At 46.3% G+C, this 25,043-nt stretch overlaps 1 protein-coding gene across 1 annotated transcript in view; it reads right to left on the bottom strand.

The window, feature by feature from the left end:
• Positions 1-3,840: 3,840 nt before the first annotated feature.
• LOC306925102 (zinc finger protein 407-like) overlaps positions 3,841-25,043 on the bottom strand; it is a gene marked incomplete at both ends in the record, with an annotated part of 73,666 nt that continues 52,463 nt past the window's right edge. The window contains 5 exons of the mRNA XM_079503781.1: positions 3,841-4,056; positions 5,209-5,415; positions 5,838-6,010; positions 6,450-6,723; positions 7,177-7,337. Coding sequence (XP_079359907.1) covers positions 3,841-4,056; positions 5,209-5,415; positions 5,838-6,010; positions 6,450-6,723; positions 7,177-7,337 — 1,031 coding nt within the window. The remainder of the gene's footprint in view (positions 4,057-5,208; positions 5,416-5,837; positions 6,011-6,449; positions 6,724-7,176; positions 7,338-25,043) is intronic.

The raw sequence follows: 25,043 nt of genomic DNA, 5'->3' as shown, positions 1-25,043 counted from the left end.
TGTGTGTGTGTGTATGTGTGTGTGTGTGCGTTATACGAGTGCTTTCTCTCCATACTTCCCAGCGGACGGCCGTTGTGTCGTGTTGTGTGGTGCGGTGTGGCGTTGTGTTGTGTAGCCGTCACTGCGGTCTCCCACTCACTCCATCAGCGGCGAGGCCTGTGTGTTGTAGGGCCTAAATGAATATTGATTCTCTCCTCCAGTGCTGAATACTGCTGGGGATAAAAGATGAGCGTGTTTCTACACAATGAACCCAATGGGGCCCTGATGATGATGGGGGGAGAGGAGAGAGAGAGAGAGAGGAAGATGATTAGGATGATGGTGATCATGATGATGACGATAATGATAATGGTGATGATAATGATTGTGTGTTAGTGATCGGGACGCATGAGGGGAGCTATCAGTTGGTTGCACGTTGTTGCGTCCATAACAGACAGAACACCCTCCCCCCCCCCACCATGTTGCTGCTCGTACCTCATGGAGCTGCTGGTGAGACTGTTCACTACTTTCACCACCACGGTTCTGCTGGCAGGAACTGCAGGGAATGAAGTACATTTGGATAAAGAGGAAAAGATAATATGTAGGCCATGTCTGTGATTGTATATCGTTGTATATAGTTGCTGTCCAACTTGATCATACTAAAGCATCACAAAAAAAGCATGAAAAAATGTGTCTTGAGCTCAGATCTGCTACTTTTGCTGTTATTTGACAGTGACCACATCATCATTCCGTTGCTGTCGGGAGGAAACCACATAACTCCATTTCTGAGGTTTTTGATTTTTTTTTTTGCATAAATCAGTGCTATTGAACACCATGTCTGTGTGTTGTTTCGAAAATATTGAACCAATGACCAACGCGCAATAGGGCTGAGCCCTATTGGCTGGACGTGGAGCGTGATATCCTTGCGTGAGGGACATGAGGGACATGAGGAACATCGTGTGCGGCGGTCCGCGGTGTGAAGTGAGAAGCACGAGGATGCGCTTCAAAGACCCAGCCCGCAACAGCCCTGCCAATCGGGCTCAGCCCTATTGGCACGCACGGTAGGTTGCGCGTTGGTCTGGCGAATGGGAGCCCCGGGTTCAAACCCTGCTTCCACGTAATGCTACACAACCATAAAGACAGGTCTAATTTGCTCTGGATCTCTCAGACCAATCCCACAACAGAGTGTGTACACATCATTAAAAGACAATGCCATCAACTGTAGCTGTATGTGAGACACAAACACACAGCAGTCCAGACAGTGTTGAGCACTGCTATGGAGCCAGAGCTTGTCCAAAAGGTTGGTACTAAATGGTAAATCGTGCATTTATATAGCGCCTTTATCCAAGGTGCTTTACAGAGATTGTGCATTACATTCACCCATTCACACACACATTCATACACCGATGGCAGCGGAAACCATGCAAGGCACCAACTAGCACATCGGGAGCAATTAGGGGTTCAGTGTCTTGCTCAAGGACACTTCGACAGTAACTCTGGGGGAGCCCGGGTTCGAACTGGCAACCTTACGGTTGCCATCCAGGCACTCTACCCCTGAGCCACCGCCGCCCACCGCATAGTTCATTAGTACTATGCAAAGTACTAATGAACAGGTTCATGTTAGTTACCACTGTGGGCGGTAAGTGGTAACGCTCCAAGCTAAAATAGTTTTTTTAAGGGATGGCAGCGGGTAGATATGAATAACAGTGACCTTGGTTTCCTCCCTAGTGGTCATGCATGTCTCTAATTAATTTGAGTTAATAAAGGGCCACTTCACCCCTCTTGCAACCAGATCTAATTTTAATGATGTTTGGGAGACAAAACATGGGGTTTTTAGGTTTGAGGTCAGATGTAGAGTTGCTGGCCGGCTCCATATATGCTGATCTAGGTGATGATCCAGTCTTCTCCATGTATGGCTATCCAGGGTTTGATGAGGTCAGTGTTGTGATCTTCATAATGTATATATGGAGACGGCCATACAGTACATGGTGGCGTGACGTGTCACGAGGTGTGATGTCACGAGGTGACCAATGCCCATATAATATAGTGTGACCATATATGGAGGCGTGACCATATATGGAGGCATGTCACGAAGCGTGACCACATATGGAGGAGTGATGTCACAAGGTGTGACCACATATGGAGGCATGATGTCACATTATTATTGAGCGGCGCTAGCCCCTCCTATATACAGGTTTAATGTTTGTTTTTCCTTAGACAAACATTAAAAACTCCATTGACAATGGACAGTTTAACGTTTGTTTTGTCACTAACACAAACATTAAATGCATCCCATTAACAATGAACAGAGTGAACAGAGAATGTTTGTTTTGTCTGTGTTTGTTTTATCCTCGATGTTGTAAGATGATAAGAGCGCCCCTCACTTCACACGGGTGTGATTTTTATTATTATTACTTGCGTAAGTATGTATGTACTGTATGTCGGTGTAATAAGGCATGCGTGGTGCAGTGCTGCTCTCTTGATCTGGAACATCTTCTCATTGTCTGTGTTCTCTGGAAGCTTCAGGTCGTTGTCTCCATGGACGGTGTCATCATCACGCATCAAATGCATCTGGTTGAAGCCACACGTTGTTGTAACAGCAACCAGCAGCCGAGTCCCGGTTGCTGCTGATGCCCTCCTTATTAACCTGATTAATTTAGGCCATACAAAATAACAAAAATATAAGCCAAAATGTAAGGCCTATATACTTAATTGTGAGCTTGTGAAAGAGTGAAAGAGGTTGACACACAACTCGCATACTTTTTAGGGTGCTCAAATAGTTTATGTCGCCACATTATGTCAAAATGTATGTAATAACACCACACATCGTTTCTCACTTTTATCTAAATAAAGAATACATATATTACTGTCAGAAAGCCTTTACATTTAATCTCATCAATAGTAACATTGAAATTCAAAAATATACAATGGGAGACAAAAATATGTTATTTCCAATCATTTCATGTCATTGATTATAGGAGCTAAAGATGTCCTTGGATGTGCACCATTACATATGTTCACACCAAAGCATTTCTCCTCTCAAACATCTCCTCACTAAACACACAAAGGTTAACCTGAGTTTAGTTTAGCCAAAAGCCAAAACGAATGACAATAATAATAGTAGAACAAAATCTTGTGTTAAAGTGGGTTCAAAAAAGAGGGAGGGGGGCAAAAAGGTGCGAGGGGAGCTAACACAAAAAAGACAGATTTGTCCTAGCACAGGCTCCAGTAAAATGTGTGCTCATGATGCAAACATTAGCCATAATCACTTAAGCATTTTAAGTAGCAAACACTTCCGCCTAAAACGACGTGCCCAAAATAGGGATGCCAGGTCGAAAATAGCTGGCATTCAATCTAGTGCAGTGATTCCGAAACCTTTCAGGTCGAGACCCAAAAGAGAGATTAGACGTTTGCCCGGGGACCCAAACTAGTGAAAATAGCCGATCTACAAGCGCACAGCATGTTGCTTCACGCCGCGTTGTGAACTTGTAGATCGTAGATCTTCTTAAATACCGTATTGCGCGGAATATAAGCTGACTCTGATAATAAGACAACCCCCATTTTTCAAGACTCATTTGTGGAAAAAGAACATTGAATGCCAAAAAGTCTAGTCCCCGAATATAATACGACCCTGTTTTTTAGGATAGTTCCATTGGAAAAAAAACGTAGTCTTACAGTATATTCAGCACAATGGGTATTTGTTTTCTCATTCATGGAATTTCTTAGATTTTTCTTTGATTTCTTCATGAAATAATCATAAAAATTAGATTGTTGGTTTTAATTCATCTTCATCTTCAATCTTTTCAGTGGGCTAGCCGCTCCATCTTCAACCTCGCTGTCGAGGCGCAGCAACGCGTCCCCTCTCTACCCTTCCAGCACCACTTTGTGCGGAGCTCCGTCCAGGTAGACCACCATCTCTCCCCCCGTCGTGGTCTCCTCCTGCCCCCCCTCCACCACCACCTCCTCTCCCCCCTCCTCCTGCCCCCCCTCCGTGGTCTCGTACACGGCCCCCTGCACCTGCAGTGTGCAGTCGTCCAGCTCCGTCACGATGTAGTGGGTGCCCTCGTCGTTGACGATGACCTGTGGTGGGTCAGGGAAAATAATTAGTAGAACATTGATAAACATCTATATATTCTGAAGTGCTTTTTCTGTCGAACGATCTAAAGCCCAACATGTTTCGTTTGTGTTTGATTTTGTAAGAAGTGCAGTATGGGATGCACGCGCAGATCCGACACGCCGATGCTTTGGTCCGACATGCGTTGCACCGTGCTTGCGGTTAGGGTGTCGGTCTAATGACAGTCGGACCAATAGTATGTCGGAACTAAAGCCGTTGAAATATGTTTTCTTTATTTTACTTTTATTTCCTTTTTCTATGTAATAACTCATTTAAATATTAATAAGGTGGGCATAATAAGCTTCAGGCGTCTGCCCGGAACATGTTAACCTTCATTCTGTATGTACAACTGCTGTGATAAACCATGACCGAGATAACTAAACCAGTGGTTCCCAAAGTGGGGTCCGGGGACCCCCAGGTGTCCTTGAGGGAGTTCCAGGGGGTCCCCAGCTAAATGATAGTTTGGAACCAAATGGACCCTTGTGGGTCTGTAACTCTGAGCGCTTACAAATGTACATTTTGAGTTAAATTAACATTGATTTTGCAATATAAATTGGCGGTCCCAGAGATAGAAATGCCATTAAATGGGGGTCTGTAGACTAATATGCATGTCAAACTGGGGGTCCTTGAAATTAAACAGGTTGAGAATCACTGCTAGAGCCGTAGAAATCTTCTCTTATGGGGGTCCCTGGCATATCTCTTCAATTGGGGGTCCGCAGGCTAATTAGTGTCAATTTGGGGGTCCTTGACATGAAAAAGTTTGGGAACCACTGAGCTAAACTAAGTAACTAACTAAGTAACTAACAAACTAACTTGCTGTTTGTTGCCTTCAGGAAGGAGATATGGTGGTCCAGCATACAATAAGGTCAGACTGAAGAAGTCTTTTGTCCATCAGTCGACTTTGAGGCTTAATCAGGTTGTTGGCCAGGACTAGACTGAGCTGTGGACACTGCTCTGTGCCTCTTATGCCTCTATGTATGTAACTGTATTTTTATTTCTGTTTTTGTGTTATGTCAAATGTGTGTATTATGTGTCGCATACAAGGCCGCTGGACCGCAAGACAAATTTCAGTGCGAACTGACAATAAAGTACTATATCATATCAACTAAGTAACTAACCTGCGTGACGCCCTCCTTCTTCATCTGGGAGGCAGCGAACTGCAGCACCTCCTGCATGCTGCCTCCTCCCTGCAGCACCTGCTGCAAGCTGCCTCCTCCTCCCTCCTCCTGGAGGACCTGCACCACCTCCTCCTGCTGCTCCTCCTTCACCTGCTGCAGCATCTGCTGCTGCACGGCCGCCGCCATCTCCGCCGTCAGCTCCACCTGCTACAATTACCGTTTAGGCATTTAGCAGACGCTCTTAATCCAGAGCGATTTACAGTAAGCAAGAACAACATGCTAATACCTCATCTACATAAAAAAATAGTCATCATGAGTCATACGTAAGCTAAGAACCTCTATAGTATCTATATAGTGAAACTATGAGTATACATTATAGAGTGCTATGTCTACATAAAATGCTATCTAAGTTACATAAGTTAAGCCTTTGCATACGCCTCTAAGGTCGTCCCTGGAACTACATATTTTCAGATGGGGGTCCGCGGCCAAATACAGATAAGTCTGGGGGTCCTTGACATGAAAAAGGTTGAGCACCACTGACATAGAAACATGGCTTTTTCAGAAAACTGTCAGGATTTAGAAAACTTTTTTTGTTAAAATCGGGCCTCAGTCCTCTTAAAGTTTTGTACCTGTTGATGGGGACCTCCTCCCTCCTCGGCCTCCTGCTGACCCATCTCACTGACGGCGCTGAGGAGTGCGTCCAGAGCCGTGGAGGACTCGGACACCTGCACCATGTGGCCTCCTCCTCCTCCGTCCCCTCCTCCTCCTCCTGCCCTCAACACGATGCCTCCTCCTCCTAGGACTGTTAAGGTTACACATGTACAAAGTTGAACGATTCATTTGTCACACAAATAATTTGCGATTAACGATTTAATTGTGTTTTATGCATTGATTGGGACATTGGGAACGTTAACAATTTGTATTTCTGTTTGCCTTTTAGGCTTAGTAATCACACATTGCACGGGGAAGATACACATTTAATAATTTCTAATATTGTTTTCTTTTCAATTTTTTTTTACAAAAGATCAGAAATAGCAGATCTACAAGCTTACAACACGTCACAAAAGTGACGTGTTGTAAGCTTGTAGATCAACTATTTCCGCTATTTAAAAAATATATATACGGACATTTTTCAGCATGGAAACGATTGACGATTCTACAAAAATAACTGCTATCATCATCTCAAATAAATGCGATCATTAGGCGACCATGTAATAATTGTGAGTGACAGGCCTACGTACCTCCTCCTCTGGCCATGGCCTGCAGTCTGCCCCCGGTGGCCTCTCCAGAGTCCAGCAGCACGTACTGGGTGGTGCCGCCCCCCGCCCCGCCCCCGCAGCCCGCCACCTCGCGGCCCGAGCGGATGACCTGTCCGTCCTCGGTGATGTGCAGCACCTCGGCCACCTGGCCCGACATGGCCAGCGTCTGCAGCGTGGCGGCCGCTGACTCCTCCAGGGCCTGGTCGATGCTCACCTCCCCACCGCCGTAGCCCTGGATGATGATCACCTGCTGGCACTGTTGTTTTTGGGCAGCAAATTTGGATTTTAAGTTTAGTCATAGCAGTCGTTGGAATGAAACTTCATTTAGTTTTAGTCGCCTGAAATGTTTTTGGTGTTAGTCGACTAAATCTACAGTATTTTGGAGGGCCTTGATGGCCTTGTGACTCGTAATGTCTGATTTTACACTTGCTGAAAATAGCCGATCTACAACTTAAGCTCACAACACGTCGCAGATCGGCTATTTTCAGCATTCGACCAAGTGTAAAATGTCTTGTTTTTTAATTCTACTGGATCTCTTGTCCATAGTCTCTCCCAAACATTTTAGTCTATATTTTTTGACAAAATTGTCAACATATTTAGTCTTAGTTGTAGTCATCGTAGATATTTAGTTTTTATTTAGTTTTCGTCAGTGAAAAACGTTAGTCGCCGAACATTTTTCATCAGTTTTAATCAACGAAATCAACGCTACCTGCTGGAGGTCCTGGCCGGGCGCGGTCGCCAAGCCGTCGTCCCCGAGGAGCTCCGCCTTATTGGCGTCGGCGTCGGTGGGAGAGCTCTCGAGGAGCTCCGTCTCCACGAACGTGGCGCCCTGGCCCTTCAGGCGGCACTCGAACGACTTGGACACGATGCCTGAGGAGGAGCAGACGGACAGAACACGGGCGGTGAGTCAAAGCACCTCGACGTCCACACATGGTCAGTGTGTTTTATAACAGATAGCGTTGCTGTCGGGTGGAAACCTCAGGAGTCCAAAATGGTTTCTTTTCAGGAAATGGAAAAGATCCAATGGAGTTAGTTAGTCACAAGCTCTTGTTACTACTGTTCATTGGTTCGATATTTATAAAACCCACAGACACGCATAACCAACCACTCTCAATTTCACTTTCAACATTCTTAAAAAATAGCGTCGCAACATGAGACTTTACTTTGGCTATTTCCCTAGTATTGCACTACACTGTTGTACGGGCAAAAAAACATCACTTGAAATATGGATATACAGTACAAGGTTTTGGCCAGACAGTCACGATAATGTATAGGTATCCATCATGTGGAAAAAAACTTAAAGAATGAATTGACATGAAACGTAATGCAACACTTTGTACATTTCGTGGCAAAGAGGCAGTTTAATGCATCATCTTTCCCATTTCATGAAAGCAGTCAGAACAGAACAGAACAATACAGAACAATACAGAGCAATACAGAGCAGAACAGAACAATACAGAACAATACAGAGCAGAGCAGAGCAGAACAGAACAGAACAGAACAATACAGAACAGAACAGAACAATACAGAGCAGAGCAGAGCAGAGCAGAGCAGAACAGAACAGAACAGAACAGAACAGAACAGAACAATACAGAACAATACAGAGCAGAGCAGAGCAGAACAGAACAGAACAGAACAGAACAGAACAGAACAGAACAGAACAATACAGAACAATACAGAACAGAACAGAACAGAACAGAACAGAACAGAACAGAACAGAACAGAACAGAACAATACAGAACAATACAGAGCAGAGCAGAACAGAACAGAACAGAACAGAACAGAACAATACAGAGCAGAGCAGAACAGAACAGAACAGAACAGAACAGAACAGAACAGAACAGAACAGAACAGAACAATACAGAACAATACAGAGCAGAGCAGAACAGAACAGAACAGAACAGAACAGAACAGAGCAGAGCAGAGCAGAACAGAACAGAACAGAACAGAACAGAACAGAACAGAACAGAACAGAACAGAACAGAACAGAACAATACAGAACAGAACAGAACAGAACAGAACAGAACAGAACAGAACAGAACAGAACAGAACAGAGCAGAACAGAACAGAACAGAACAGAACAGAACAGAGCAGAACAGAACAGAACAGAACAGAACAGAACAATACAGAGCAGAACAGAACAGAACAGAACAGAACAGAACAGAACAGAACAGAACAATACAGAACAGAACAGAACAGAACAGAACAATACAGAGCAGAGAAGAGCAGAACAGAACAGAACAGAACAGAACAGAACAGAACAGAGCAGAGAAGAGCAGAACAGAACAGAACAGAACAGAACAGAACAGAACAGAACAGAACAGAACAATACAGAGCAGAGCAGAACAGAACAGAACAGAACAGAACAGAACAGAACAGAACAGAACAGAACAGAACAGAACAGAACAATACAGAGCAGAGCAGAACAGAACAGAACAGAACAGAACAGAACAGAACAGAACAGAACAGAACAATACAGAGCAGAGAAGAGCAGAACAGAACAGAACAGAACAGAACAGAACAGAACAGAACAGAACAGAACAGAACAGAACAGAACAGAACAATACAGAGCAGAACAGAGCAGAACAGAACAGAACAGAACAGAACAGAACAGAACAGAACAGAACAGAACAGAACAGAACAATACAGAGCAGAACAGAACAGAACAGAACAGAACAGAACAGAACAGAACAATACAGAACAGAACAGAACAGAACAATACAGAGCAGAGAAGAGCAGAACAGAACAGAACAGAACAGAACAGAACAGAACAGAACAGAACAGAACAGAGCAGAGAAGAGAAGAGCAGAACAGAACAATACAGAGCAGAACAGAACAGAACAGAACAGAACAGAACAGAACAGAACAGAACAGAACAGAACAGAACAATACAGAGCAGAACAGAACAGAACAGAACAGAACAGAACAGAACAGAACAGAACAGAACAGAACAGAACAGAACAGAACAGAACAGAACAGAACAATACAGAGCAGAGAAGAGCAGAGAAGAGCAGAACAGAACAGAACAGAACAGAACAGAACAGAACAGAACAGAACAGAACAGAACAGAACAGAACAGAACAGAACAATACAGAGCAGTGCAGAACAGAACAGAACAGAACAGAACAGAACAGAACAGAACAGAACAGAACAGAACAGAACAATACAGAGCAGTGCAGAACAGAACAGAACAGAACAGAACAGAACAGAACAGAACAGAACAGAACAGAACAGAACAGAACAGAACAGAACAATACAGAGCAGAGAAGAGCAGAACAGAACAGAACAGAACAGAACAGAACAGAACAGAACAGAACAGAACAGAACAGAACAGAACAGAACAGAACAGAACAATACAGAGCAGTGCAGAACAGAACAGAACAGAACAGAACAGAACAGAACAGAACAGAACAGAACAATACAGAGCAGTGCAGAACAGAACAGAACAGAACAGAACAGAACAGAACAGAACAGAACAGAACAGAACAGAACAGAACAGAACAATACAGAACAATACAGAGCAGTGCAGTGCAGTGCAGTGCAGTGCAGAACAGAACAGAACAGAACAGAACAGAACAGAACAGAACAGAACAGAACAATACAGAGCAGTGCAGAACAGAACAGAACAATACAGAGCAGTGCAGAGCAGAACACAGAGGCAGATATTAGGCTGGGTGACAACGAGAGGCGCTGAGATACTGGATGCTTGCTAATTGAGCCACGCCGTGGCCTCTCAGATCACAGGTTGCCATGGCGTCTCCAAGGCAATGGGAACGCTGTTAGAAATGCCATTGTTTAAATACGGCAAACTGACGGAGAACCGTCCAGACGTGCGTGTGTGGAGTAATCTGTTGAGGGTATCTGGAGCAGGGGAGAAGCCTTTTGACGCAGTGGTGGGAGAAGGTTCTGTTGGGGGTATCTGGAGCAGGCGAGAAGCCTTTTGACGCAGTGGTGGGAGAAGGTTCTGTTGAGGGTATCTGGAGCAGGGGAGAAGGTTCTGTTGAGGGTATCTGGAGCAGGGGAGAAGGTTCTGTTGAGGGTATCTGGAGCAGCGGAGAAGCCTTTTGACGCAGTGGTGGGAGAAGGTTCTGTTGAGGGTATCTGGAGCAGGGGAGAAGCCTTTTGACGCAGTGGTAGGAGAAGGTTCTGTTGGGGGTATCTGGAGCAGGGGAGAAGCCTTTTGACGCAGTGGTGGGAGAAGGTTCTGTTGAGGGTATCTGGAGCAGGGGAGAAGCCCTTTGACGCAGTGGTAGGAGAAGGTTCTGTTGGGGGTATCTGGAGCAGGGGAGAAGCCTTTTGACGCAGTGGTGGGAGAAGGTTCTGTTGAGGGTATCTGGAGCAGGGGAGAAGCCTTTTGACGCAGTGGTGGGAGAAGGTTCTGTTGAGGGTATCTGGAGCAGGGGAGAAGCCTTTTGACGCAGTGGTAGGAGAAGGTTCTGTTGAGGGTATCTGGAGCAGGGGAGAAGCCTTTTGACGCAGTGGTAGGAGAAGGTTCTGTTGAGGGTATCTGGAGCAGGGAGAAGCCTTTTGACTCAGTGGTGGGAGAAGGTTCTGTTGAGGGTATCTGGAGCAGGGGAGAAGCCTTTTGACGCAGTGGTGGGAGAAGGTTCTGTTGAGGGTATCTGGAGCAGGGGAGAAGCCTTTTGACGCAGTGGTAGGAGAAGGTTCTGTTGAGGGTATCTGGAGCAGGGGAGAAGCCTTTTGACGCAGTGGTAGGAGAAGGTTCTGTTGAGGGTATCTGGAGCAGGGAGAAGCCTTTTGACTCAGTGGTGGGAGAAGGTTCTGTTGAGGGTATCTGGAGCAGGGGTGAAGCCTTTTGACGCAGTGGTGGGAGAAGGTTCTGTTGAGGGTATCTGGAGCAGGGAGAATCCTTTTGACACAGTGGTGGGAGAAGGTTCTGTTGAGGGTATCTGGAGCAGGGGAGAAGCCTTTTGACGCAGTGGTGGGAGAAGGTTCTGTTGAGGGTATCTGGAGCAGGGAGAAGCCTTTTGACGCAGTGGTGGGAGAAGGTTCTGTTGAGGGTATCTGGAGCAGGGGAGAAGCCTTTTGACGCAGTGGTGGGAGAAGGTTCTGTTGGGGGTATCTGGAGCAGGGAGAAGCCTTTTGACACAGTGGTGGGAGAAGGACACTGCAATTTTGTCCAACCTATCCTGATATTTCTTTTTTTTTTATATAATTTTTATCCCACGATTTTGTAACCCATTTTTCACCCCTGTGTCAATTATCTAATGTGATCCTGGGCTCTCTACACACCCTCCGCCAACCTAGTCCCCATATATGGGGGACATGGGGAGAGCAACGGACTTGAACTCATGCTTCCTTCATGCCTGAGTGTCCAAGTCACTCCTTTACACCTGACAGGGGGGAGTTTCCCTGGTTGGACGTAGAGCGTGGAAGGAACACGTTATTCCAAACAGTTCCTTTCCCCTCCATCAGGCGCCCCAGCTGGCCAGGGGGAGACAGTTTAGAGACCAGGATTACTGCATGTTTTTTGTGAGGGTACCTAACCCGATATTTCACTTTCAAACATGTTTGTAACTTCAAACTCCATTTTAACCATAGAAAACACCCATCCTTGGTTATAGTTACTGCGTGAGGAGGAGACCATGTTTTTCTTTAACCCTTTTCATTTATTTTTTATACATTTTAATTATTTTATATAATTGAGTGGAGTAAAAAAGTACAACATTTGCCTACGAGATGTACTTTAGTGAGCGTCGAAAAATGGCAAATACAAAGTACAGTACAAAAAACAGTGAGAAAAACATAATATAAATATGGACGTACAAGGCCGACATCGACGGTGTGAAAGTGTTGCTGTCTGGCAGAAACGTATTATTATTATTTCTTGTCTCTTATTAACCTTTTGTGTTTTTTCATAAATTAACGCCTCACTTGATCATACTTTATAACTACAGCGTCACACAAAAGCATCAAAAGTAGCGTTTCGAGCTTGTCGATCTGCTACTTTTGCTATTTTTGAATCTGAATCCTGAAAAGTAACCGTTTTGGACACATCGGGATGATCGGGTCCTCACCCTACAGCGACACTAGATACACACACACACATGTAGCAGCAGAATGAAGCACAGCTCATCAATCATTGATATTTCCATCTGGCCGTGACATTCTGTGTCCCGTGCTCACAGGGCTGACAGCGTGATCAGGAAATGGGAGTTGCGAGGCAAACAGTGTGTGACCCACAGTGTGCAGAACAGAACAGAACAGAACAGAACAGAACAGAACAGAACAGAACAGAACAGAACAGAACAGAACAATACAGAGCAGTGCAGAACAGAACAGAACAGAACAGAACAGAACAGAACAGAACAGAACAGAACAGAACAGAACAGAACAGAACAATACAGAACAATACAGAGCAGTGCAGTGCAGTGCAGTGCAGTGCAGAACAGAACAGAACAGAACAGAACAGAACAGAACAGAACAGAACAGAACAGAACAGAACAGAACAGAACAATACAGAGCAGTGCAGAACAGAACAGAACAATACAGAGCAGTGCAGAGCAGAACACAGAGGCAGATATTAGGCTGGGTGACAACGAGAGGCGCTGAGATACTGGATGCTTGCTAATTGAGCCACGCCGTGGCCTCTCAGATCACAGGTTGCCATGGCGTCTCCAAGGCAATGGGAACGCTGTTAGAAATGCCATTGTTTAAATACGGCAAACTGACGGAGAACCGTCCAGACGTGCGTGTGTGGAGTAATCTGTTGAGGGTATCTGGAGCAGGGGAGAAGCCTTTTGACGCAGTGGTGGGAGAAGGTTCTGTTGGGGGTATCTGGAGCAGGGGAGAAGCCTTTTGACGCAGTGGTGGGAGAAGGTTCTGTTGAGGGTATCTGGAGCAGGGGAGAAGGTTCTGTTGAGGGTATCTGGAGCAGGGGAGAAGGTTCTGTTGAGGGTATCTGGAGCAGCGGAGAAGCCTTTTGACGCAGTGGTGGGAGAAGGTTCTGTTGAGGGTATCTGGAGCAGGGGAGAAGCCTTTTGACGCAGTGGTGGGAGAAGGTTCTGTTGAGGGTATCTGGAGCAGGGAGAAGCCTTTTGACGCAGTGGTGGGAGAAGGTTCTGTTGGGGGTATCTGGAGCAGGGGAGAAGCCCTTTGACGCAGTGGTGGGAGAAGGTTCTGTTGGGGGTATCTGGAGCAGGGGAGAAGCCTTTTGACGCAGTGGTGGGAGAAGGTTCTGTTGAGGGTATCTGGAGCAGGGGAGAAGCCTTTTGACGCAGTGGTAGGAGAAGGTTCTGTTGAGGGTATCTGGAGCAGGGGAGAAGCCTTTTGACGCAGTGGTAGGAGAAGGTTCTGTTGAGGGTATCTGGAGCAGGGAGAAGCCTTTTGACTCAGTGGTGGGAGAAGGTTCTGTTGAGGGTATCTGGAGCAGGGGAGAAGCCTTTTGACGCAGTGGTGGGAGAAGGTTCTGTTGAGGGTATCTGGAGCAGGGAGAATCCTTTTGACACAGTGGTGGGAGAAGGTTCTGTTGAGGGTATCTGGAGCAGGGGTGAATCCTTTTGACACAGTGGTGGGAGAAGGTTCTGTTGAGGGTATCTGGAGCAGGGGTGAAGCCTTTTGACGCAGTGGTGGGAGAAGGTTCTGTTGAGGGTATCTGGAGCAGGGAGAAGCCTTTTGACGCAGTGGTGGGAGAAGGTTCTGTTGAGGGTATCTGGAGCAGAGGAGAAGCCTTTTGACGCAGTGGTGGGAGAAGGTTCTGTTGGGGGTATCTGGAGCAGGGAGAAGCCTTTTGACTCAGTGGTGGGAGAAGGTTCTGTTGAGGGTATCTGGAGCAGAGGAGAAGCCTTTTGACGCAGTGGTGGGAGAAGGTTCTGTTGGGGGTATCTGGAGCAGGGGAGAAGCCTTTTGACGCAGTGGTGGGAGAAGGTTCTGTTGAGGGTATCTGGAGCAGGGAGAAGCCTTTTGACGCAGTGGTGGGAGAAGGTTCTGTTGAGGGTATCTGGAGCAGGGAGAAGCCTTTTGACGCAGTGGTGGGAGAAGGTTCTGTTGAGGGTATCTGGAGCAGGGAGAAGCCTTTTGACTCAGTGGTGGGAGAAGGTTCTGTTGAGGGTATCTGGAGCAGGGGAGAAGCCTTTTGACGCAGTGGTGGGAGAAGGACACTGCAATTTTGTCCAACCTATCCCGATATTTCACTTTCAAACATGTTTGTAACTTCAAACTCCATTTTAACCATAGAAAACACCCGTCCTTGGTTATAGTTACTGCGTGAGGAGGAGAGTAAAAAAGTACAACATTTGCAAGTACAGTATAAAAAACAGTGAGAAAAACATAATATAAATATGGACGTACAAGGTTTCTGCCCGACATCGACGGTGTGAAAGTGTTGCCGTCAGGCAGAAACTTCATATCTCTTGTCTCTTATTAACCTTTTGTGTTTTTTTCATAAATTAACGCCTCACTTGATCATACTTTATAACTACAGCGTCACACAAAAGCATCAAAAGTAGTAGCGTTTCGAGCTTGTCGATCTGCTACTTTTGCTATTTTTGAATCTGAATCCTGAAAAGTAACCGTTTTGGACACATCGGGATGATCGGGTCCTCACCCTACAGCGACAATAGATACACACACACACATGTAGCAGCAGAATGAAGCACAGCTCATCAATCATTGATATTTCCATCTGGCCGTGACATTCTGTGTCCCGTGCTCACAGGGCTGACAGCGTGATCAGGAAATGGGAGTTGCGAGGCAAACAGTGTGTGACCCTCGTGTACTATACGTACTCTGCAGTGGTGGAAGAAGAAGTACTCGGATGTTTGTACTTATTTTCTATCAATTTCACACCCCATGAAGCCTTTGAATTCATGGAGATTATTATTTTGTTTTTTTGTCGCATTCCTGATCCAATAATTTAATAACCGGCTGTAAGTGTAATTGAAAGAAGATAAGTCATTTCTTGGGTGAACTACTGCTTTAACACATTGACTACATAACCCGTTAAAGCCTGTGTTTTATTCCATTGTCTGTCCCTGCGTAATGGGTAATGGTTTGTAATAATAATCTGAACTGAAGCTGTCAAATACTTGTACTGGAGTAAAAAGTATAATATTTGCCTCCAAGATGTAGTGGAGTAGAAGAGTAAAAAAGGAAATATTCAACAAAAATAAAGGTACCTAAATAGTATACTTATAAGTGCAGTACTTGAGTAAATGTACTGTAGTTACTTTGACCATGAAATGGTGGTTGCGAGGCAAACAGTGTGTGTGACCTGTGTGTCTCCTCGCTCTCCTCCTCCAAGGTAAACAGGAACCGAGACACTGTTAGCTTTAACTCTCACTCTCGCTGGACGTGGGAAGACTGACCACTCCTCCTGACTACAGTCTGTCTGTTAATCCTGCACGTATGGACGCTCGCACACATGCGTGTGTCTGTGTGTGTGTGTGTGTGTGTGTGTGTGTGTGTGTGTGTGTGTATGTGTGTGTGAGGGTGTCTTGTGTGCGTTGTGTGTGTATGTGTGTGTGAGGGTGTCTTGTGTGCGTTGTGTGTGTGTGTGAGGGTGTCTTGTGTGCGTTGTGTGTGTATGTGTGTGTGAGGGTGTCTTGTGTGCGTTGTGTGTGTATGTGTGTGTTGTATGCGTTAATATTAAAACACACAGACCGCTTCCAACTTGGCATCTCTATTTTGGAAATGTTATTACAGGTGAAAAATAAATGTCATGTTTGGCTGCTATTGCGTGACACTGCCATACGACAAAGTGGTTTCCATATACTCTCCCGGTGGCAGTGCTACATTGTACAGTACAACACTCAGCGTACAGTACAGACCTTCACTACCGTTCCACAGGAAATGAGAAGGAAATGACACTCAACTGGCCGCTGTCTGTAATGAATGTGCTTCAAACATCAAGCACACTCACACTCACAAACACTACTGCAGCTAGTCAGTGGAGGGAGTTGGACATCTGCGTGTGTTTGTGTGTTGATGCTTATGCATTGCGTGCATTCACACACACGTGTGTGTGTGTGTGTGTGTGTGTGAGTGAGAGACTGTGTGTCAGTGCAGAGGAAGTTGGCATTTGGAGCAGTAGCGGAGGTTAGCTGTTTACACAGACCTATGGGCCAGCGGTGAGCGCCTACACTACGCCAAAACACTTTGAGCTGAGAGGCCAGCTGGAGAGAGAGAGAGAGAGAGAGAGAGAGAGAGAGAGAGAGAGAGAGAGAGAGAGAGAGAGAGAGGACAATAAGTCAACTGCTGCTGTGTTCCCCCCCCACCCCACCCCCCCGCCCCCCACCATCACACGCAAATAAAGCCTGTTTGTGTAGCTAAGAATGTAGTTGTGTGAATCAGCAAGTACATGTACATGTGTGCTGTATACAGTATGTGTGCATCCCTGAGTGTGCGTGCGTGCGTGCGTGCGTGTGTGCATGCGTGCGTGCGTGCGTGTGTAGTGTGTGTGTGTGTGTGTGTATGTGCTTAGCGCCGCGGTCAGGTGGAAACCTGGTATGTCCAAAACCATTACTTTTCAGGAAATGGAGTTCCAATGTAGTGATTTTGTCACCAGCACTTCTTAATACATATGATTGGTTAAATATTTATAAAACCCACAGAGACACTTACCCACATTTTTCAAAGGTAGCCAAAATAGGCAATCTAAAAGCTCACCATGACGCATATTCATGTGACAAAGGGCCTTAAAAGTTGAAATTCGGAGAACAGTGTTGATTTTGACAGCAAAAATTTAGATTTTAGTTTTAGTATAGTCTTTTGAATAGTTTTCATTTAGTCACCTGGAATGTTTTAGTGTTAGTCTAGTTTTAGTCAACTAAATATCATAGGATTTCTGACGACTAAATCTACAGTTGATTTAGCCGAGTAAAATGTATTTCGGCGGGCCTTGATGCTGTCGTAATGGCAGATTTTTTTTATCTGAAAATCGCCGATCTACAAGCTCACAACGTGTTGCGTTGCAACGCGTTGTGACCTTGTAGATCGGCCATTTAGGTTGATTTAGGTTCCATTTAGTTTTCGTCAGTGAAAAAAGGTAGTCGACGAACATTTTTCGTCATAGGTTTAGTCGACGAAATCAACACTGACGGAGATACAAGGTTTTTGGCTAACAGCAACATTATGTGGTATTGGCGTCGCCGTTCACATGCTCCCTGTATGCGTGTGTGTGTGTGTGTGCGTGTGTGTGTGTGTGTGTGCACGTGCGCGTGTGGGGGTTGCAGGCTAGGCGATGCTATAGTGTGTGTCACATTAGCCGTGGGGTGCTGTCTGCGGGGCCCAGCGGCAGCCCTGCTGAGGTTTATGGGGTGTCACTCAGTCGGCGCGGCCGTGAATCAAGTTAATGTTGCACATCCCATCTCCTCACTTGTCCTGCATGCGCTCCCGGTGGAAGAACAACATTTGAACAGCGTGATTTGGCCCCGGCGAGTGGCTGATGCGTGTTTAATATGTGTTTTGAGTGTTCTGAGTGACTGATTCCTTTAACAGGAAGTAGGGAAGGGGAGAAGAGGCAGAGAGAGACATAGAGAGAGAGAGAGATAGAGAGAGAGGGAGGGAGAGAGAGATAGAGAGAGAGAGAGAGAGAGAGAGAGAGAGAGAGAGAGAGATAGAGGGAGAGAGAGGGAGAGAGAGAGAGGACAACACATTCGTGCAAGACAGCGAGAGGCATAGTACTTTATTGGCAGTGATTTGAAACAAGATGGAGTCTCCAAAGGAGAAATAAAAAGCGACTGAAATAAGGAGAGACACTGGCACTGATGTCATTACACTCTCCCAGATGACTCTCTTCTCTCTCTCTAGCATGCGCACGCACACACCTTAATATTTCCACTGTACCATTTTGTTTGTTATGCTGAAAATCAGTTGCTTCAACATAGCACCTACTCTGGCTTTGGTTTGTACACAAAGATAATCTGACAGAGCGACGGAGAGAAAGAGTCACACGATCAGAAAGACGAAGAAAAAAAATCCATCCATCCAACCATCCATCTTCAACCGCTTATCCGTAGTTGGGTTGCGGGGGGCAACAGCTCCACCAGAGAGCTCCAGACTTCCCTCTCCAGAGCAACATTAGCCACCTCATTCTGGGGGATCCCGAGGCGATCCTGGCAGATATTGGAGATATTAACCCTCCAACTCGTATGTTTTGTTTTGTTCTGAATGTTCTTTGGTTGTCTTGATTTGGAATTTGTGTGTTGTTTGTGTTTCAGTTTTTGTTGTATTTGTTACTCTGTTTGTATTTCTCAAGTTACTGCTATACTTGTAAAAAAAACAAAAAATTAATAAACAGAACATTAAAAAAAAAACAAAAAAAAAACCCTCCAACTCATCCTTGGGTCTGCCCCGGGGTCTTCTTCCAGTGGGACGTGCATCGAGGAACTCCCTAGGGAGACGCTCGAGAGGCATCCTAACCAGATGCTCGAACCACCTAAGCTGGATCCTTTCCAAGCGAAGATCAGCCGATCTTCTGATCAGAAGAAATCAGTGTCAGAAAAATAAAACATATACTTTGCAATGGAGGCAGTGCGAGATGCACAGGAGGCGATATTCTCTGCACTGGAGGCAGTGAAAATGTATTGCAGGGGAATTAGTGCAAAATGCACTGAAGGCAGAAAGAGATGGAGTGGACTCACTGGAGGCAGTCAGAGATGGAGTGGACTCACTGAAGGCAGAAAGAGATGGAGTGGACTCACTGGAGGCAGAAAGAGATGGAGTGGACTCACTGGAGGCAGAAAGAGATGGATTGGACTCACTGAAGGCAGAAAGAGATGGAGTGGACTCACTGGAGGCAGAAAGAGATGGAGTGGACTCACTGGAGGCAGAAAGAGATGGAGTGGACTCACTGGAGGCAGAAAGAGATGGATTGGACTCACTGGAGGCAGAAAGAGATGGAGTGGACTCACTGGAGGCAGAAAGAGATGGAGTGGACTCACTGGAGGCAGAAAGAGATGGATTGGACTCACTGGAGGCAGAAAGAGATGGAGTGGACTCACTGGAGGCAGAAAGAGATGGAGTGGACTCACTGGAGGCAGAAAGAGATGGAGTGGACTCACTGGAGGCAGAAAGAGATGGATTGGACTCACTGGAGGCAGAAAGAGATGGAGTGGACTCACTGGAGGCAGAAAGAGATGGAGTGGACTCACTGGAGGCAGAAAGAGATGGAGTGGACTCACTGGAGGCAGAAAGAGATGGATTGGACTCACTGGAGGCAGAAAGAGATGGAGTGGACTCACTGGAGGCAGAAAGAGATGGAGTGGACTCACTGGAGGCAGAAAGAGATGGAGTGGACTCACTGGAGGCAGTCAGAGATGGAGTGGACTCACTGGAGGGATGTGAGAGATGTGGGTCTTTTCCCTGCAGGAGCAGGCAGTCTGTTAGCATGAGGCGGGCAGGCTGACACGGCATAGTGCTGTCTGAGACTCCCCGCTCCGTGTACAGATGCAGCTATTGATCAGCGGATCAATGGCCTGGCCTGTGGCTGGGGCCGGGGGCCTCTAAGTGGCATTACTTCAGCTAGGAGAGGCCGTCAGGGGAGCGGTCAGACAGCACTTACCAGCAGTTAGAGAAATTAACCTTAACACCAAGACACCAGCACACACACAATCAATTACACCAGCAGAGCTAACATGGGTCAGGCTTAACACTCACCGGCTCCACGCGCACGCACGCACACACACACGCACGCAAGCACGCACACATGCACACGCACGCACAGACTATCAACCAGAATGGACAGCACAGCAGCCAAAGTCAATTAAACTGTATCAAACCCCAACACAAAGAAGACCAAAAATAAATTAAAAAAAGATGCTCGCCAAATCAATTTGGAGGTCAATGTCAGGACCATGAAAGACGCAGGGCATGGGATCAATTCTTTCAAAAGCCACTACAAAACCTTTACAATCCTTTTACCAGACGATTACCTTCAATTATAGATATGAAGCCATCGCTTTAAAAGAGGCTGATGGGAAGTCCTAAAACCTGACACGCATACGTCTGTTATTTGTGGGGGAATGTTCTTTTTTACAGCAGCAGAGGTGTGTGTGTGTGTGTGTGTGTGTGTGTGTGTGTGTGTGTGTGTGTGTGTGCGCGCGCGCGTGTACGCATGTGTGCGTGTGTGTGTGCGTGTCACCGATGCAGGGTTTTGAAGGTGACACTGCTAAGTAGATAAAGTGTCAGGCTGTGTATCCAGGTCACCAGGGATGGGCTGGATAGGGGAGCGCAGTGTGTGTGTGTGTGTGTGTGTGTGTGTGTGTGTGAATGTCTTTACATACTACACAGGGACCATGATATATTTCATTTTGTATGTGGTTGTGCGCACATGCATGTTTGTGCGTGTCCGTGTGCGCACGCGCGCAAGTGTGTGTGTGTGTGTGTGTGTGTGTGTGTGTGGGTGTGTGTGTGTGCATGCATGAGGGTCTCTCCTTTGATGCAGCTGTGCACACAATGACCCTAACCACCTATTCTCTCCTTGGTGTCCCTCTTGCCCCCAGGCAAAGCAAGTGTTTCTATGTATGTATGTATGTGTGTCTGTGTGTGTGTGTGTGTGTGTGTGTGTGTGTGTGTGTGTGTACGAACATATGTGTGTGTGTGTGTGTGTGTGTGTGTGTGTGTGTGTGTGTGTGTGTGTGTGTGTGTGTGTGTGTCGGTGTGTGTCGGTGTGAGCACGAGCACACGGACACACACACACACACACTGACACACACACGCACGTGCACGGACCGACAGGTCAGCAGAGGTCTGTTTGGTGATGGCTCTGCTTTGTCTGCGGGGACAGGCGGGCTACTGTCACCTTTACAAAACGCAATGAATCAACGCCAGGGGAGGACAGGCCGGCTGACCAAAAAACAACCAATTATACCGCAGTCAGATTGACACAGCGCAGCGCCGAGACATGAACACACACTCCAGCACAGCCCCAAGGACAAATAAAGTGGAGTGGAACGAGGGAACGAGGGCACAGACTCTCAAGAGCGGCTGGCCAAAGGGACTCGGGGTTAGTAAGTGCGCAAGTATAACCCATTCAGGACGGGAAGGAAGGAACCCCTTTTTTGTTGTTTTAAGCCTTATGTTATACTTTAGCTATTGAAAAATAGCAGATCTACAAGCTTGTAGATCTGCTATTTTTTTTAAATCGTGCAAATGTGGCGCAAATCTTAGAATACATGTATATATTCCTTCCGAGCGAACGTTTTGAACTCAAAATCTCCCTGGAACTACATATTTTCAGATGAGGGTCCGCAGCCAAATGCATATAATTCCGGTGGTCCTTGACATGAAAAAGGTTGAGCACCACTGACATAGAAACATGGGTTTTTCAGAATACTGTTAGGATTTAGAAGCCTTTTTTTAGAATCGGCCTCAGGTCTAAATGTGATAAAAAAGAACAGACTGTCGTCTGCATAGGAGAAGCAACATTAGGGAGTCGTTCTAAATGCAGATAATTCAGAGAGGCTCAGAGGCTCTCACATGTACATTGTCTCGTGGCTAATACTACAAGCTGGACGACAAATCTAATATCTACAATGCTAAATCCTGCATGCTGCTGCTGTAACACAGTGTAAATACGGATCTGCTAAATGCCTGCATTGTAATTGTAACATTTTACCATTACGGTTTTAAATGACAATTTAGCACTTTAGCACTTTACGTTGAGTAAAAAGGTGCCAAGAAAACACTGAAAGAGTTACAAAGTAATGTACTCTAGCTGGGATAGCAGGTAGACATCGTCAAACCTAACATCTGTCTAAATAACATGCTATTTAAATAACAAACTTGGCATCTGTGGACAAGTAAACAACATCTGGATAACATAACAAGCGTCTAACACTCCAGAGTTAAATGAACAGTCTTCTTCTTGTTTGTTTTTAGGTCCAGAGACTCCTGGCCAGGACAGGCTTCAGACGTGTTTTTAGGTCCAGAGACTCCTGGCCAGGACAGGCTTCAGACATGTTTTTAGGTACAGAGACTCCTGGCCAGGACAGGCTTCAGACATGTTTTTAGGTCCAGAGACTCCTGGCCAGGACAGGCTTCAGACGTGTTTTTAGGTCCAGAGACTCCTGGCCAGGACAGGCTTCAGACGTGTTTTTAGGTCCAGAGACTCCTGGCCAGGACAGGCTTCAGACGTGTTTTTAGGTCCAGAGACTCCTGGCCAGGACAGGCTTCAGACGTGTTTTTAGGTCCAGAGACTCCTGGCCAGGACAGGCTTCAGACGTGTTTTTAGGTCCAGAGACTCCTGGCCAGGACAGGCTTCAGACGTGCCTCCTCAGGAGATTTGATTTGTCGCTAGGAACCCTGTTGCGACCGCATGCCCTCGCTGACGTCGATCCCAGGCAGGGTTCGAACCCACAACCTTCCGCACCCAAAACACTTTAGGGCAGCTACTGAGGTATAGTGGGTAGGGCTCAATGGCAGACACATGGCACATACATACCATTTTCTTTCTTGGGAGGTTTTTTGTTAATAAAGGGGGTTTGAATTCCTTTGTTAATATCTTGTTCAAGCTTGCTTTTTTTTTGGAAGGGCCTTTCCATTATTTTGTTGTTGACATTTTATACATTTTTCTTTCATTTTAAAATTCTCTTATTTGTGTAGGATTCTTTAATTTGACACTGCACTTGTTACACCCATGGTCACGTTGTGGGGGCAATAGATTATGTTCCCCTCCGTCTGTCTTTGTGTGTTTGAGGATAATCTCTCAAACTGCTGGACCAATCAGTAGGTCAAGCAAGACACTGCCCTGAATATTTTTCCAAACCGCCAACGTTATTTAATATTTTTGTGAATGCATTAACCCACTCCCCGCCTTTGGCATAAATCTACTCGAATTGAATTGTTATTCCTGTTGTATAACATATAGACAGAGTCCTCTCCGCTCTGTTGTGTGTGAGGCTTCAACTATACAGTTGCACAATGCACAAGCCTGGTGATTTACACAACTGTAGCCTATACTAAAAGACCATTGCAACGCTCATTCCAACAAGAAATACAAGTTTAAACCCTGGATCAAGTTCAACATTCTTTGATTCCCCACGCCCCCACCGGGACGACGCAGGGCCCTCGTCCTACTCGTTACACCTAATAAGTGCTCAATGAAGTTTTGATATTATAATTAAACACGCACGCACACACTCACACACTCATACACACACACACAATGGTCATAAGAACACATAGGCCAGCACCCGTATATCTCCCCCCCCCACAATCCCCCATGCCTCCATCTCCCCTATCAGCACATCTTTTTGTGCTGACTCTAACCTGACCTGGACACAACCTGGGCCTACAGTACTCTATCTATCCATCCCCCTGTGTCTCCTCAAACCTCTGGCCCCTGGAGAGAGAGAGAGACAGAGAGAGAGAGAGAGAGAGAAGGCATGAGGGCAACACTTGATAAAGGTGAAGGGGAATGAGAGCTCCATCACGGGGGAAGCCGTTCCACCTCCACCCCAGCTTCCCTCCTCTCTGGACGGGCCTGTTCTCCCAGCTGGCTCCCTTTACTCACCACTGAGCTGACTAGAGTGATTGGGATAGTATCCCCTAACACTATAAATCACGGCTATCCACATGCATGCAGATAAAGAGGAGTGTAGAGGGTTTGAGAAAGAGAGAGACAGAGAGAGACAGAGAGAGATAGAGAGAGACTGAGAGAGAAAGGGAGAGACAGAGAGAGATAGAGAGAGACAGAGAGAGATAGAGAGAGACAGAGAGAGATAGAGAGAGACAGAGAGAGAAAGGGAGAGACAGAGAAAGAAAGGGAGAGACAGAGAGAGGAAGAAAGGGAGAGACAGAGAGAGAAAGGGAGAAAGAGAGAGATATAGAGAGGGAGAAAGATACAGAGAGAGAGAAATGGAGAGGGAGAGGTGGCTATCAAGAGTTCAGGGTGCTTCATCTGCACATATGGAACAATAACAAAGATCACAACAGACCGCTCTCCCTCAATCCCTCTGTTCCCTGATTCCTCTCTCTCTCTCTGACACGCACGCACGCACGCACGCACGCACGCACGCACGCACGCACGCACGCACGCACGCACGCACGCACACTCCCCATTAGCTCTTCTCTCTTTACGTCAGTCTGCCATTCTTTCTTTCCCCATTTCTCTCTCTCTCTCTCTCTCTCTCTCTCTCCTCTCTCTCTCTCTCCATCTTTCTCGCCAAATCTCTGGAGGTGGACCTTTGATTGCTTCTTTAATTAGCCATGTCAGGCGGCTCCGTGGATTTACTGGGGATGTCCAAGTTCTGAGGATAATTACACGCCTTTTCCTTTTCTCTCTTTCCATCCAGCCCTCCTACCCCCCCCCCCCTCCCTCCCTCCCTCGAACCCTCCATCCTTTGCCTTCACTGTGTCTTTTCTCACTCTCTCTCTCCTATCCCTTTCACTCACCCCTCACATGATTTAATGATTAATTATGGATGTGAGTTTGAGAATAAAGCTTTTTTCCCCTAATCAAACTGATTCCCCCCCCCCGCCCCGTCCTCTTTTAATTACAGTGTGAAGATGATGATGATGATGTTGATGTGTCTTTGTTTCCTGCGCCAAGGAAGCTAACGCCATCGTGAGTTAAGGGCCGAAGCATTGCGTCCATACGAGAGCCTTCAGACAAAT

The sequence above is a fragment of the Electrona antarctica genome (assembly GCF_951216825.1).
Source record: "Electrona antarctica genome assembly, chromosome: 6".
In the NCBI taxonomy this organism is placed as follows: Eukaryota; Metazoa; Chordata; class Actinopteri; order Myctophiformes; family Myctophidae; genus Electrona; species Electrona antarctica.
Note: the sequence above shows the minus strand (reverse complement) of the source record. Positions and strands in the feature narration are given on the sequence as shown.